The sequence below is a fragment of the Centruroides vittatus genome, unplaced genomic scaffold (genome assembly GCF_030686945.1).
Source record: "Centruroides vittatus isolate TY-2023 unplaced genomic scaffold, ASM3068694v2 contig_546, whole genome shotgun sequence".
Lineage (NCBI taxonomy): Eukaryota > Metazoa > Arthropoda > Arachnida > Scorpiones > Buthidae > Centruroides > Centruroides vittatus.
The window spans coordinates 1,126,149-1,143,351 of NW_027122322.1; the positions used below are offsets into that span (position 1 = coordinate 1,126,149).

At 31.5% G+C, this 17,203-nt stretch overlaps 1 protein-coding gene across 9 annotated transcripts in view; it reads left to right on the top strand.

Annotated features, from left to right (window-relative positions):
- Positions 1-17,203, top strand: part of LOC136978590 (pleckstrin homology domain-containing family G member 5-like) — a 102,757-nt gene that overhangs the window by 22,053 nt on the left and 63,501 nt on the right. For 7 of the 9 annotated variants that reach the window (XM_067274325.1, XM_067274324.1, XM_067274323.1 and 4 more), the window contains 4 exons: positions 2,881-2,935; positions 3,008-3,077; positions 12,143-12,337; positions 14,428-14,519. In XM_067274325.1, the coding sequence (XP_067130426.1) occupies positions 2,881-2,935; positions 3,008-3,077; positions 12,143-12,337; positions 14,428-14,519 (412 nt within the window). Of the gene's footprint in view, positions 1-2,880; positions 2,936-3,007; positions 3,078-9,189; positions 9,490-12,142; positions 12,338-14,427; positions 14,520-17,203 lie in introns of those variants that run through there. The other 2 variants (XM_067274329.1, XM_067274331.1) reach the window with 1 other exon arrangement.

Genomic DNA, 17,203 nt, shown 5'->3' on the forward strand with positions numbered 1-17,203 from the left:
AATAAAATCGAATTTTTATTTTTAAAAAATAACAGATAAATTTAATTTATCGATTTGTAAATTGTGTCTTTACGTTTATTTGACGTTGACAGTCGAACCTCTCAACGACGGACACCGAAGAGAACGTAAAATCGGCTGTTATTCGGAGGTGGTCGCCGTTTGGAGGTTAGAATTAGAGAAAGTGGCCGTTATTTGGAGGTTATTTTGTACGTATTTTAGGAAGGAACGTGAAACATTTCTTGAAAAAAAATGGCCTCCGTTTAGAGGTGGCCGTTATTGGAAGTTCGTTTTTCTATTATTTCAGATAATAATCTTTGATTATTATTTATATTTTTGACATGAATTTTACAGTTAACCTTAGAAAAACATGTTTTTCTCATTAATAAAATTTTATATTTATATATTTATAGGCTAAATATTTACCTGGTATATTTATGTGGTTAATTAAAGCACTCAGACCATTGTTTTTTAAATAAAAATATTTTAATCAGTTTTACTTTTAATGTAAGCCTAACCTCTGAACGACGGCCACTGACGGAAATATTTTTTAAAAAATGGCCGTTTTCGCAGGTTGTTTTATAAGCGTTTTTATTTAAAAAATGTTCCCGAAAAATGTCCGCCGTTTGGAGGTGGCCGTTGTTACAGGTTCGACCGTATTTTAGTAAGAAATTATAAGAAATACGAAATTTGCATTAAGATTATAGGAATTATCGGGTAGTAAAGGAGCACAAAACTACACTCGAACCACCCAAAAAACGTAGAATTAATTAACACAGAAAGACAGAAGCATTTTACACTAAAAATATATCACATTTTCTTACTTTAAATCATCAGAAACTGTGCAAAAAGTTAAGGAATTAAGGCAAGGCTCGGCAATAACATTTTAATGATTCCTTGAAATATGTTCTGGCAGCCTTCGAGCCTAACCTTGCATTATTAACAATCTCTGACCCTGATTGATGCATGTTTTTGCACTAGCATTGTTTGCATATTGAATAATAAAACCGTTAAAACTTAAGAGACAACGATTTAATAATAATTATAATGGTAATAAGCTGGAGAATATCTTGACATGGGTTAAATTCTTTGCATAATAACTTGATATTTTTTTGAATATTTTAAAAGGCCGTTTCTTTTTTTTGCATGGGACTAAACAAAGTATGGACTCCACCCTTTGTTGGCCAATTCTAAAAATAAAGTAAGCGACACACCTGCATATAACAATGGTTTCCGTTTTGTTAATCAACTTGGATATATCGTGTATGCCTGTCGAAACGGTGGTTAATCTTCTGTATTTGGGGCCCCTCCGAAGATTTTGGGGCCCCTAAATGAGAAAGATTTATATATATATGTACAGTACATTATATACAGTATATAACTTATCGAATCACCTCTATTTAGCGCCATACTCGATTTAGCGCCATACTCGATTTAGCGCCAGTATTGGAAGGGAATAAACTACGTCTGTACACGATTAACGAAGTCTTAAGCAAGTTTAAACTTTAATAACTCGAGTTGTATACGTGATAGAAACAAACTGTAAAAACCGTATAAAAGCTCAATTCCTAAGCTTTTATGGTATACAGAAATGAAGTTTCCTACTTCAATTGCGTATACTGTAAAAGCTCGATAATTAAGCAGTGGCCATTTTTAAGCGTAAAAAAATTTTTTTAAAAAAGATTCTAAAATACAGTAAAATTCATTAAGAAAATTACTGAAGATGTAAATAATCAAATATATCAGAAATTAAGCTTTTACTCGCAGTTTACAATACATTTCTAACTCGTATACAGCCGAAGTTATTAGAGTTTAATGACTTGGTCGCCTTGTAATTGAATTTATATACAGTAAATAGCGTTTAAACCTTAAAAAAATTTGGGGGGAAAATGACCGTAAAATACCCTAAATTGTCTCGCGTTAGTATAACGTTAGTGGCATTTGTTTATCAATTAAAAAAGTCAATTAGGGAGGGAAGTATGTCAAAGAGCCTTCAGCATCTCTACATACTTGTATCCTCTAAGGATGTTCTAACTGCTCTTTTTTATCTTCCTAATTGAATTGTAGGGTAATTATTATTAGAAGGACGACTTACATATTCGTTATTTTACCGTTTTTTATGTATAAATTGTTAATTTTTTTTTTCTAAATTAGCAATTTATTGGCTAATTTATACATGAATACTCGAAGAATTTATGCAAAAATCTCTCTTCGGGTTTATTTTAATGTATTAACTATGGATATTTCGAGCTTTTAAGTATATAAAAATATAAATTCGTTGAATATTTTAGAATTTATATAATTTAGTTAATTTAGTTAATTAATTATCAAAATAACGTAAAAATGCAGTTAAAAATCGCATAGTTTTGAAGCTATTTTGATGATTATTCGACAGGAAAATCGTTATTTTTAATTAAAATTACGTAATTTTATTAAAATTCGATTATATAATTTTTACAGTGATAATATATACTTGTATTTTTATATAAAAAATAAAATAAACATTCGTGTTAAATTCAATTATATTAACGATAAGGAGATTCTCCGAATGTATTTTGAGTGACAGATCTTCATTCATCGATGGATAATTGTTTTAATAGTTTTATATAACAACTAATCTCTTTATTTTTTAGTGATAAATGTCACTAGAAATCTTAAAAATATAGCGTACAAAGCCGATTTTCTCTATTAATATCCGATATACTTCTATTCAGGTAGCAGCTCGCAGCATCCCTCTAATTATCAATAAAATCTGTTGAAAATTCTCCTGAATTTTGTAATAAAAAAATTGAATATATATATATATATATATATATTATTTAAAATAATAAAATAAACTAAGTTTTAATTAATCTGTAATGAATTTCTTATCGATTGTTCCAGAAGAGAATGGAGCTTCAGAGAAAGAAGCGAACGTCAGTCCTTCAAACAGCAAAAGGTAATTTTGGTTGTGTCTAACGCTTAACAATACCCCTTTCATTTGATGGAGTATTTTGTGTACTTTTCTTAGGACCTTGGTCAAACCAACAGAAGACTTAATTGGCATCCATCGTAACCATCTCCTCCAACAAGAATTAAGAGTAAGTGCTAGCAATTCTTATGTGATATAAGCTTTCCAACTGTAACTAGGTCAGAAGAAAAAACCATTCGCCTGCGAGAAGACTCTTCTTTCATAACAAGACCCAATGATCTATATATATACTATATATGTAAAGTCGCCCTACTAAGTTTGCCCTCTTTTAAATTTTAATCTTATAAATTACGGCTTGTTAATTACTTAAATTATAATTTTTTTAAGCCATTAAATCCGCTTCTCATCTTGCTCTTCTTCTGGTGATCCGTTTCTCTTTATGGACAAATGGATGGATTGTATGCGGATTTACACGTATTTTTTAAGGATTTTCTACGTATATTTATACATAAATTATTAATATTTTAAAGAATTTTTTCACGTATTTAGTTTATAACCTCTCAAAGATTGAATACAAGCGAGCGTACAAACCCATCTCTTACCGATTGCTTGTATGCAAATAAGCGTGTTTCCTCGTCTTATCCTTGCATATTTGTGTATAAAAATGGGTGAAACATTAATATTTTACAGCAAATCTCCGAGATTTATTTATATATTTAGTATATTTTACGTCTAATATGAAAAAAATGGTAACTGAAGTAGGTCTTTGGAAAGAGTCGCCAGTCAATTATAAGCTATCCATTTAGATTATTATTGTTCTTGGCCTAATTACTTGGGCCATAATAAATGGATTAAGTGGTTCGATTGTTTTGATACACAACTAGTTGCATTACTTGCATTTCCTGAAGACTTAATAACGTAGAATGGAAGATATGAATGGATAAGATAAATTGTTTTAAGTAATTGCCATCGTTTTTATTTTTAATCGTTTCCTGTTCCACTTTTTGTTTTTTCTACGCTTCTGCTCTTCGGATTTTATACAAATATTTTATTATGTTTAACTTTATTTAACTTGTATATCGGTAAATATATTAATATTCTGGTATAATAATTCGGTTTGTTTTATTGACACACGACAGAAACGAGTTAATAAATCGCGAAATGCCGTGACTATAAACAAATCTCACGTTCGATTCGCCATACTCGAATGGAAATTGTTGCAAAAATGTTGAGAAAATGGAGGAATAATCAATTAAAATTTCGAAAAAAAATTGTCTTCTGACTGTTTTTTCGTATATATAAAGCCAGAAATTGAAAGAGGATGAGAGGAAGTCTCCTGTCATCTTTTAGATATGGACTTCATCCCTTCCGTCTCTTAGTTATGGACCTTATCCCTCTCGTTTCTTAAGCCAGGGATCTTGGATTTCGCAAATTTGGACCTCGTCTCTTACTTATGGACCTCAGACCTCGTGGATTTAGTCCTAATTCCTCTCATCTCTTACTTATGGATCTTTAAATCTCGCGGATATGGACCTCATCTCTCTCATCTCTTACTTGTGGATCTTAGATCTCGTAGATATGGACCTCGCCGATATAAAAAAAAACTAAAAATATACGAATAAAATTCACTAAAAACAAACTTTTTTTAAACTATAAAAGTCTAAATTTTGTGGGGTCCTCTGTGTCTAGGATCGATTCAAATGTCCCTACTGGCATCCATTTATCTGGATCCGTATTATTATTATCCGGATAAACAACTCCATTACATCTAAAATTCAGTATAATTAAGTTGTTTATTCAGCAATTTAAACAACAGACAAGCTGACTGACTCACAAAGTGAATACAAAATTCTAACTCCGTTCATTTAATTTCCGAGAAATCTTACATACAGACAGATAAAGAGACGAAGAAATCAATACAAAAAAACCATCCAAACGTAAAATAATTGTAATTAAAATGATCTTTAGAGTATTCTAAATAAACATAAAGAAAAATATAAAAGTTTAAATCTACGTTTTCTGATAAATATATTATTTAAGAAAGGTGCCAGGCTGATGATGAAATGTTTAATAGTTTATCAGCATCCCAAACACATTTGCTATTGCCGAGTAAATCCCTTCTCACCAGAATCGAAGTTTAATGTAATTTGTTTTCTAATTTCGTTTAACTTATCGCCATTAATCTAGTATAAATGCAAATCCCCTTATTGCAAAAGAATGCTTCAAACGGAATTCTGATGCAAGATTAGTTACATGTTTCAATCACGCATCACAGGGATCGTTAGAGGATACTCTGATCCAGCATCACTCAACAGCGATTTAAACGTTTCCAAATCGATTTTCGAGGTTTAAAACATATTTTTTCCACTCTACCAAGCCATAAATTATAAAATACAGTTAGATTTTTAGCCTTATTACTCGAAAAAATAGGAATTTTTCACCCCATTCTCGTTTATCTCTTGCTCGGGATTTATATTTTATCTCGTCTCCATCTTAATTTTTTTTTAAACCACCTGCCCTAATTAAACGTCTAAATCTGGTTACGGTATAATTATAGGTTTAATTATATTTGGAATTTTAATGATTATTAATGATTTCTGCCTAACGTACGTAATGAAAAGACGAATATAGGTGATGATATCACGCATCAATGATCGTTAGCAGCTGGAATATATTTTTCGGTTAGTGTTGCGAATGTGTAAATTATATTTCTCCGTAGAAAAATGGACGAAAGAGGGACGTTACGAGACGTTTTAGCAGCTGGTAACGACAAAACAGCATCGTCAGTACGTGTTACTTTATGAGTTATGACAGCCAACAACATTTTTTCGGTCGGGCGAACACGTGTTATGACGTATGCTTTTAATAAGTGGAGTGTCAAAGGACAGAAAATTTGTTACAGATCTACCGGGTGACCTCCTCCTCCTCTTTTTCTTCCATCGTCTCAACGTGGAGGATGGCCACCGACTAGAAAAATTGAATCAATCCCAAGCAGCGATTGATGGCATCCTTCAAGGCTAATTTCACATCCGACCGTTCTTCAAAGCGGAGAAAATAAACTAGAATTGTTACAGAATCTATTAAGAAGGTGTGACGTCACTCGTTTTTATAAAAGAGAGAGAAATTCCCGTATATAAATTGGCTTAATGATGTCCACCGCTTACGTTTTCCTTCACAAGATGGCGTTACCATGATTCACTAGCATCACGCAAGATTTGACAGATGTTGCAGGAAAGACGAAGAGTTATTTTATTTAAATTATTAATTTATTATTATTATTTTTTAAAAAGTTTCCAGACGAATTTTCAGTATAAATATTTCTCTTAAATTAAAAATATAGGACCGGTTAATTAAAAGATAACAAGGATGAAGGATGAAAGTCATTGATGAGGGATGAAAACTGCACGCAAACTTCGCACTTTTTTCGGATTTTTATACAGAAAATATGATTTTTTTTCTATAGAATATTGTCCGAAATGTCAAAATTTACTTGTTAATTTATTCGTTTGTGCGTTTGAAAAGGGATGAAGCGTTAGAGTTTAAGAATTCACCTTTAAAACGTGGAAAATTCGATAAAATAACACGAAAGAACGTCCGTAAATCCGTAAGATTGATCATGACGTTTAGAGTTATAAAATTCCTATATATATATAACTATATATATATAATAACCCTTCTAAATTTAGTTACAATAATCAATATCAGGAAATTATGTATAAGAGTCGAAAAATGGAAGAAATTTTTGACTGTAACTCCATTATTACGGAAAAATATCGTATTTTTTCAATAAATCTTATCAGAGACTTAAATTTACTTTGTTTTTTGTTAGGTTAATATTCGAAATTTTAACAATTTTAAAGTCAATTCTTCCATTTCTGTCGATGGTGCAGTAAGTTTTCATCAAGAAAAATCGAAGGAATCAGCAAATTTTACGAAGGAAAATGCATGAAATCTTTCTTCTAAAAATTGCGAAATGTTTAGAAGATATTTTCGTCTTTATACCCCTTCAACCTCATTAAGATATGTTTAATTTTTCTCCTTTATCTTCAATCGTTTTCTATTTTAGTATACGTGCCAATTACAAAATGGTATTTACCAATCTCCCTCCACTAGAATACGATGTTCGGTAGCAAAGTTTTCAATTAAGAATGATGTTAAATATTCTAAATTATACGAATTTATTCAAAATTTATCATTTTAAGGCCGAGTTTTAATTAATATTCCATTTATAGAATAAATCCGTGAAGTCGGAGAGCAGCATCACAGCATCATTTATCATGGATCGGCTCTTAAGTGAAGATCATTTATAACCGATTTATGTTGGAGAATTTTATTATTTAATTATTATTATTATTATTTAAGAAAAAGCATTTAATGATATTTAAATTGATATAAACTTTAATGTTTCCGCGTATTTTTTTTAAATATTTTTCCCATTTAAATCTAACTAATTGAGCAAAGATTCTTATCCCATCCTCTCCTTTCACTTTACTTAATTAACATAACTAAATATTTATTAAGCTATTGCTATTTTTGGAATTTTTCAGCTTCCTTATTAGATTTGTATAGGATTTTTCTTAAGAAGAATTCAGAGTTTCGATACAGAACAAACAGAATCGTTGTTTAACTAAAGAATACGCAGATCGGTTGAAGATGCTATTCTTTTGGTGATTAAATATTGTAATTATCCAAGTAAATTTAGCGAGATAAACGAGATTTTAGGATTATTTAAAGGATTTTTCATTGTTTTAAAATAATTATATTAATCCTCTCCGACAATACAAATTGGAAAATGACTTCTCCGAGATGATGAATGGAGTTTTATTGTATGCTTCTTACAGTTATTGGATAACTTAAAAGATAAATCAAGCGTAAATATCTTCTTCTACTACATCAAAATCTCCTTTCTTTTCGACTGAATTCTTATGTTTTCTAGGAGATTTTCTATGTTTTTTACTCGATAAATCTCTTATTCACTGCCTTTTTCCTATATTAGATTAACTGGTTCAATAGGCTAATAAGTAACCTAGATTTAAATTTACTTATTCATCGAATCTCAGCATGATGCAAGCTAAAATAATGGAAATTGCTAATTAACTAAACTTGGTAAAAGTTGTTGGAAAGTTAATTAGGAATTTTTGCATTTATTTTCGGGTTTAAAAAGTTCAATTTATACCTTTAAAAATAAATATGAACGTTCTAATTATCTCACTCCGGCTTGGTAGGGATGAAGAGGAGGAGGAGGAGGAGGTTAAAATATCGAGACGTTTTGATGCTTTTTTCCTACAATTTTCCACGAAATTAGCTAAGAAATTTAACAGAAAAATGCTTCAGGATCGATGTCCGGATGATTCTTTACTTCTTAACTTAAAAAAAAAGCCTCTCCAGTTCTTGAAAGTAAATTAAACCAAACTATATTTCCCTACTGAATTTTCTCGTCTGATAGAAATTTCCTCACTCTTCGAGACGTTTTTTTCTATTCTCTACAATAACTTATTTTCATTTAAATTAGGAATTCAAGTAGAAGAAAGAAATCCTCTAACGACTCGGCTCCAATCTGGACATTAAAATAACATAAAATAAAATAAAATAAAATAAAAATGGCGACTTCTATCCTTTTCCGGATGTATTCTTTATCCTCCAGCATCCGAGTCTTATGTATTTCTATATTGTGACATGAATAGAATTCAATTTTTGACATAAAAAAGAATACACATCGAGTGGCTTATTTCAGTAGTAATAAGAAGAAACGGCTCTATAGTAACGTAAAGGATCAAGTTTCCTAAAGGATTGTAGTACAAATCCTTCGTGGAAGAATTCGATTCTGCCATCATCGAAATTTATCGATAAATAGGATTTATTTTGTAGTAAAGTAAATAATAATTCGATCATTTATATATGATTGGATTCACAAGAGAAAGAATATTAGCTAAAAATTCTATCTAGAAATAGAAATTGGGCAACTCGTGCGGGAGGAGTGGTTGATGTGTGTCACCGAAGTGTCATCTGCAGCTGTTGTGTTCTCCCTTCGACACCAATTGACAGCCTCGACGATCGACTAATTTCATCTACCTCTAAATTTTGATAATTCCGATAAAAATAACGACTTGATCGTTTTATTATCTAATCGCTCGTTCCGTCTGTCCGTCCGTCTATCTTTTAAAAATCTTATCGCGTGATTAAACGTCGTAAAATAATTCAATTATTTAATTCGTTTGAATGGTTATTTATTTATTTATTTATTTTTGCGGTGTTTTAAGAGCTTTTCTAAGAGGTCGTCTCGAATATCCTTTTATCATCGATCGGACGAGAGAGGGCGCTGTTGTTTTATAAGTGGAACGACGTTGCAGACGGTAGTCAAATGGCTGTCGATAGTCGATACGTGTGTTTCTACGGTTTTTATTCGATGTGATGTGGTTGGTGCGCGGATTCCAAGTTATCCCCGTAATCTCACTTTCATGCAATTACAAAGAACGCCTAGTTTAAAAGCCGTTATAAGAGCGGGATCCAGAATGCTTAAAAGGGTCCATTCTCACATTAAAGTAAGGAAGTCTTCCCATTTGGAAGTCGGCCTAACTACGGTAAGATCCAAACTTTTTACTTCCTCCTCCTACTCCTACTCCTCTTCCTCATCATCTTTTATCAGTTAAAAGATGCTCGAATTTCCTCTCACGTGACGAATTATACACGAAATTGAAGTGAACTTTAATGTTTAACTATAAAAATCTTCTATATATATATATATATATTTATATATTTGAGGAAGTATTTAGTCACGGTTTGTCAACCACTGAAAATAACTTGAGAAAAATCACCATAGCAACTTGTATTTGAGGGGGAACTTGTTTCCTTTTAGCGACGTCATTCTTTCCAAGAAAACAGCAGGTTTCACAATTTGAAAACTATTTTTATCGCCCCTTTTCTCTTCTTTTTTTCATTTCATTCGAATTTTTCAATACTCTAATCACTTAAGATAGCTTTAGAAGTGTGTGTGTGTGTGTGTGTATATATATAAAGACCCACCATTTATCGATTTATATCGTTATTTTTCTATTGAAACCCATAAAAACTGGCTTTTATATAAAGTATGAAACTTTTATGGAGGAAATTATATACGTAAATACTCGCGGATTATTGTTTACAAGAGAAAAATTCGAGTTAATTTCGACGAATAATTACGCACTAAACATTAATTCGAGATAGATTAGGTAATTAAAAACATATTTCTAAATGATATCGTTAATGAACCGAATCGATAATTACCGAAATAGGGAGAAAATTTTACATTTTACAAACTTTCTTAATGAGCTCTCGTTTCATACTTGTTTAATACGCCTTTTCAATTTATAAAATCTTAAACAAGTTGACTTTTCTGAGCCAAAAATTCGCGAAATTAAACACGTTTTAATAATAATTTGAGAGTTTTTGATGTTTTGAAATTAATTTATTAAGCGAATAAGCTTTAAAATTAAATTAGATTAAAAAATATCCTGAATTTCGTCTTTCCCTCTGAAATCTTCGGCTGACAGGAGAAACAACATTTACAGGGGCAACTCTCCGGGGAGAATAGAATTGTTAAGTATTGATGCGCTTATTTGAACGTTTATTTAAAGTAAAAATTAATTAAAATTATAAATCGTTAAGTAGAAATGTCTGATTTCTAGTTATTTTTTTTATCTCTCGAGTAAAGTGACCTTAAGCTGTAAATCCTAAAATCCGGATAAAGGAAATGTTATTCTCCGAAGTAACCTTTGTCATTTTGATGATTCTGAGGATCTCTTCCTGATCGAAGCTTACAGGAAAGTGGTATTTAGTTGCATGTTGACTGTAAGATCGCCGACAAAAGACCGAACCTTGTTATAAATAGAAAATTTAATTTAATTATCCGAAATTATTCTCCGATGTTCTCTTGTTAATAGAATTTTTAATATGAGTTGTATAATAATAGAACTTAATTTGATTAGCTTTTTTTCCTCCCCTACTCGTCCATCCCTATAACTTCTAACGTATTTTAATGCAGTGGGCTTTTAAACTACTTAACACGGTACTTGACTCTCAGATTGCGTGCTTTGTGCAGCCATCATTCCCAGATGTCACGCGCCTTTCTTACTCATCCTGCTGCATCCCCCCTTTTCTAAATGTTAAATATTCTTCCTCCCCCTCTCCCTCCTCGGATAAATATCCGACTTATCTTTACCTCGTCACTCCTCATCAACCATTTAGAAGCTTTAATGCATTCGTTATGTCGTTGTTATCTTTCGTTATTCGAATCTGTGGGGATTTGTTGCTTACTTTCTCCCTTCCTCGCTCTCACCTACTTGTGTTTATTGATTATTATTAACTTCTTGTATCTATTGATCACCGACGTATAAATCGATTAAGATATGTCTCGAGCTTCACCTCTCACTCTACTGTTTGGAAATGGGGACATTTAAATCGTTTTAACAATAATAAATTAAGTGGGGTCGGCGGTATTTTAGAGAGTTAAAGAAGAAAATATATATCATCCGTCAACGGATTTTTGATTAATCCTGTAATTCTGGATCCGGTTTTCGTTATATCCTGTTATCATTTGTAAACAGTTGTTCTCCCTTTTCGAATCAACTTGTATCGTGTCTATCAATAGACAATTTTTTGAAAGTTGGATTAAAAGAAAACAATATAAATCTATATTAGTTCCATCAAAACTTTGTTTTTAATCTGTTACAACTGACTTTAATGGAAACAACGACCTTTCTCCTTCTTTATCTTCTATCAGAATTCTCCTTCTTCTTCTTCTTCCGGAAATATTGAAGGGGGAAATCATTTATTTTTTCTCTTTTTTTGTCTTGTATTTTAAATTACAGTAGGCCCTCGAGTTAACGCAATAATTGAGGAATATGGTTTCTTCTATTGCCAAAAATTCGTTACATCGGGGTTCGTTAAATCGAGGGTATAAATGAAGTGGAAAGTTTCCTTTTTACGATTCAGTAAACGACAAAATAATGCTTAAATCGGTTTTAAAAGATAAAATAAATAATTTAAAAATAAAGAAATGCATTAAAACTTTTCATTTAATTTATCTGTTGAATTTAATTTCAATGTTTACTAACTGCATTTAAAAGTTTGCTTTTTATATACCGTTAAGATTTAATTTAAAATATACAAATTATGGCTTAGAATTGTTGACTTAACATATTTCACATATTTACTATAATTTTCGAGAAGTAAATATTTAGAGAGAATTATTTTCAGGCTCATCGAAGCAAGAGTCTATCGCAGATAGACTGTTTGGATGGAGATAACTCGGCGAAAATAGATAACATGGAGTCAAAATCAGAACCAAATAGCACTACAGCTCCAGCACCAAATTACGCTAGTGATAGATTGCTGGTTCCTTCTCATATCGACGATATCGAAGCCAGAAACAGGGCCAGAGGAATGCAAAGGGTAAGTACATCATCTCTTTACACGGCGTATCATCATCAATATTTACACAGTCGCGCCGATGGGGCTTAACATTCTCATTTTGCATATAAATATTTGGTCGTTGCTCGCTCTAAACCGGAAAACTTCCAGTTTTTTCCCGTATTTTCGTCTTCTAGCCCGCATTTCTCCTCAAATAATAATAATAATATAATAAATTGATAATTTGTGCTCCTCCTCATCTCATTCCGGATGTTGATTCCAACGTGTCGAAGGAAACAAAACGATATTTTCCGCGATTTCTCGAATTTAAAATCTTGTAAATAAATATATATTACATTTAAAACGATGTAGGAGTTTAATTCGCCATCTCTCGCATGGTTAAATTTGTGATAATTGAGCAACTGCGACCATTAAAACGGTACGTGTATCGTAAATAGTGGATTTTCTACACGGAAAAATTCTCTAGAGATTTTATGCCATGGACTAGATCATAATCGTTTAATAAGCATAAAATTTTAAACGATTCTCACTTATTTCCATTTATTTGTATCGATTTTTAAAGGATTTAACTTAAGAAATATCCCGTTTAAATCGTAACATCACCGCCGGTGAACGAAGAGAGAAGGTGTAATTGAAAATCTGTTTATTAAAATTTCTGCACTGATAATATATTATAATAGTTAATAAAATTCGCGGATTCGTTCGAGCAATTAACAGGATGATTTCGATAGAAATTAAAAAAGAATTTTCTCAAAAAAAATTCGAAGAGAATTCCAATAAGAAATTGCAAGGATAATTTTTAAAAATCTGATAAAGAATGCATTAAAAATATCATCTCTCGTGTAGGAATTCGTTATGTTTTACCAAAATAAAAATAAAAATCGTTAGAAAAATTCTCCAACCGATTTTTTCCCTGCGTATAGAAAATTCCTAAGGGATGCATTCCTCGGCATCTCCTTAGAAAAGAAATTTACAGTGATTTTTCGAGTAGAAATTCTTGGAAGGATTTCCTTCACGAGGACCTTTCCTAACCAAAAAAATATCAGTAGCAATTGTATCGTAATCCCGTAATGATCAGACTTTCCTCCATTCATTTCTTTACTAAAATAGAAAAAGTAAAGAGTAAAGCATACGTCTCCTATCGATTATTTTTTATAAATAAGTGAAAGATGTTGTTCTATAATAAGTACTAATGTACCTGTAGTGTGTCTCCTATCGATGCGTAATCCTATTTTTATGATTTACGAGCATTAAAGTTTCGTATTTTATAAAATTATTCACGTCCCAGGCAGGCTCCAACGTAGAAAAACTGGAAGAAAAATTAACTCTCTTACGTGCAATAAACGTCACACCGTTGTATAGGATAAAGGGGAATGTAGCGCTGGGAAGATAAGAGTTAATCCTACTTATCTCCGTTAAAACTGGTAAAAAAAAACAAAAATTGTTAAAGGATAGAGAAAAACTTCATCCGATGGTCGAACAATAAATTCAATTACTAGTCTATAAACGGTATTATGAGGTCGGAGCATTTATCAAATTCTGCAGAAACCAAAACGAAAGATTTATCGAAGGAGAAAGAAAGGTAGAAGCTTGACGATTTGTCGAAAGAAGTGATCCTTTTTGATTTCCCATCCGACAGTCAATGCTCTCTGGAGATTTGGCTTTCTCGGATGCCACTACCTTCTTTTTTTCTTTCTTTGTTATCCCGATGCAGTCAGTAAATTTACTGAGGAGAGCGACTTTGTCCATCCATTGTACACGTTTTCTAAGTCGGGATGGACCGCGAGAACTCCAAGAAATTAAGGATGCGGTTCTTAGATTATCTTTAAAAACACTTAATCCCCTGTTTTTAAACAAAGTTTTCTCGTTATAAACCCACTTTTACTTGTTCTAAACTCGTTTTTCTCGCAACAGTTCGTGCAAACAAACGACCAAATTCCTCCACTTCAACCATGAGAGACGTTCAGGAGAGCGTGTATGGCACGATAATTACCCAACGTGTATTTCTGTCCTTATCGCTTAATCTCTTTATTAAACTAGACTTTTCTTTTTTCTATTTTTAAATGAGTAGAAATATTATTAGTAAAGTAATAAAAATAAATGATTTGTAGATGTCGAGTAAAGAATATTTCCGAGTGAGTTTCGAGATAGCTTCCGATCTTCCGGATGAAGTTATCCCAGCCGCTCACGGAATTGCTCTCAGGTAATTTATTATTATTTATTATATTATTCTAACTAGATTACTTACTTTTCTAACTGTAAAAGAAAAAGACTCGGAAGCCTGTAAATATAAGAAATTTCTTATTTTAAACACGAAAAATAAGCTTGTAAAATAGACTTAAAGTGAAAATGTATCTAGTGACTTCGAACGGTTATCTGTAAAATGCTGTATACAAGCTTTATAAGTGTGTTAGCTGTAAAAAATATAGCTTTATCTTTGTTCCATTTTTCGACTGTGTGTATGTGTGTCAGGAGGAGTTCTCTCTCTCTCTCTTTCTTTAAAGAAGATTTTCTCTGGCGAGATGAGTGTCAAACAGCTTTAGAATATTTGGAAAAACATGTTTTCATTTTTCACCCTTGGGTCCTTCTCTACATATTCAGTTAAATCTTTCATTCAGCTCTCTTTTCATCCCATTCTCCTGAGAGATGTTTCGTGTCAATACACCTTTTCAAACCTATTCCAGAGCTGGAATTACGATAAGACGTAACTAAGTTATTTAGAATTAAGCGATAATTTAAGGGGAGGAAAAACTCGAATTCTCTTCATAATACAACCGCTAATCACCGACGAGATTTAGTATTTTTAATCATAGAAGTTTATGTAATTCTTCATCTCTCAAGCTCGCATCTAAGAAGGAAGAAAGAAAGGAAGAGCGAATTTTTATTGCTTCTTCCTTTTATTTTCATTTGGAAAATCTGATTTTATTTACGTTTTAAAGTGATATTTTACGTTTGTAAATCACTCTTGACATTTATGCATCGCCTCGCTTCCTTTATAAATTAACATATAATTATACTAAAATATATGCGAATGCGGAGATTCACCTAAGATGATTTCATTTTATAATCTTACAGGGAAGGAATTAAACTAAGTTTCGCTATTTATGTCAACAGAACTTTGAACTTTCCTGAAAATATTCTTATCTCTCGAAGTATAAACGACGAATTTAGACTTCTAAAAACGAATATCTGGAGGATTTTCGATACGTTTCTATGAATAAATACATCGAAAAATCTTTCCTAGTAGATGAAAAAACCTATTTTAACGTAAAAATTTTACTGAAAACATTAAAACAAGCGAATAATATCGTATATTAATGCGCTCAATTGCTCGTTTAGCATCTGTTTAGAGCCAATTTTAAGGAAGAATCTTCACTTTCTATCGTCTAAATCCGGATGTATTTTAAGCGGAACGATATTCATTTATTACGAGTGCGATCGTAATTCCGAATTTTGACGTTATACGTGCCAACCAAGTGCCATTTATGTTATATAAATTGGACGTCGACCAATTAATTCAAGCGTTGCGTGGAAAGTAAGTGGAAATCTCTATCAGATTTTGTAACGTATCAATAGAAAAAAAATGAAATAAAATAATACTTTTGTTGCAGGAATAATGATGTAGGTGGAGGCTGGATATAGATTTAAAAATTGGAATCATACCAGCCATTTCTGAATCACAAAGTGCTGTAAGCTATGCTTGAGTGTAAAGTAAATTCGAGACGAAGCCCTACATCTTGTTTCTGAATCCGTACAAACCACGGTTATAAATAGTTAAAGTTTTACTCTATTCCAGAATAATATCTATGTTTATATTACTATAATTCCCAAATTGTTTTTCTTGTCTGGGATACGCCCTTTACGTGATAAACACACCCTTGTTTATTAAACTCCTATCGATTTCTACTAGAGAAGACGATAATTTTTAAATTAAAATGACTTAAATCTAATTAAATTTCTAAATAAATAACTTACTCTCTCTCTCTCTCTTTCTCTTGTATTAATAACGAGTTTATAAATTTTTTATCAATAACAGCATCCTCATCCCTCGTATCCACGCAGCATCCGCATCATTAGATTCGGCAAGGAAGAGGTTTTAATAACTAAATTTCTTTGAAAAAAGTGTAGAAAAGATGACTCTGATTTGGGAATTGGAGTTTAGATTTAATTTCATACTTTTCATGTTTCATGCAAATTAACTATGAATAAATTTCGTGACCACGTTCTGTAGGTGTGTCACTTTGCTCTATTAACGTGAATTTTCCTTTAATTTTTATACATAATTAACGAGCCGGAATTTGAATATTAAAAGCGATAGAAGAGGCATTCAATCACACATGTTAGCGTGAATATTCTTTTTTTTTTAATTCTTCGAAACTTTATGTTTTAATTAGAATTAAAATCCATCACAGTTTAAATAGCCATAACTTACTTTTCTGCGGGGAATTAAGTATTTTATATAAAATACTTAATTCTGTACAACGTAAACAACTTTAATGAGAAGAGAACCTTTTAAAAATATATCTTATAACGTTTTACACAACATAAAACACTCTGAAAAGACGTTTTGAATATTTGAAAAGGTAAAACTGTGGATTTTAAGTAATGACATTAAAGATAATTAGATAAGGAGAGGAATTTATTGGATTTAAGGATGTTAAATATTCAAAAATTAAAACCTGGTTTAGTTCTATTAATTAGAAAATGACGAAGATGTAAGGGTTTGTTTTTTCTCCATAAAAGATACAAGATGAAGGAAGATTAGAGCAAGAAGTAGGAACAAAAAGCTGTCGTCCTCAGTCATCATCAAGTGAAGAACTCGATAACTGGATTAACGTATTGAGAAAGAAAAGAGGGGAATGACCATTGATTTTCTTTTGGAAATTA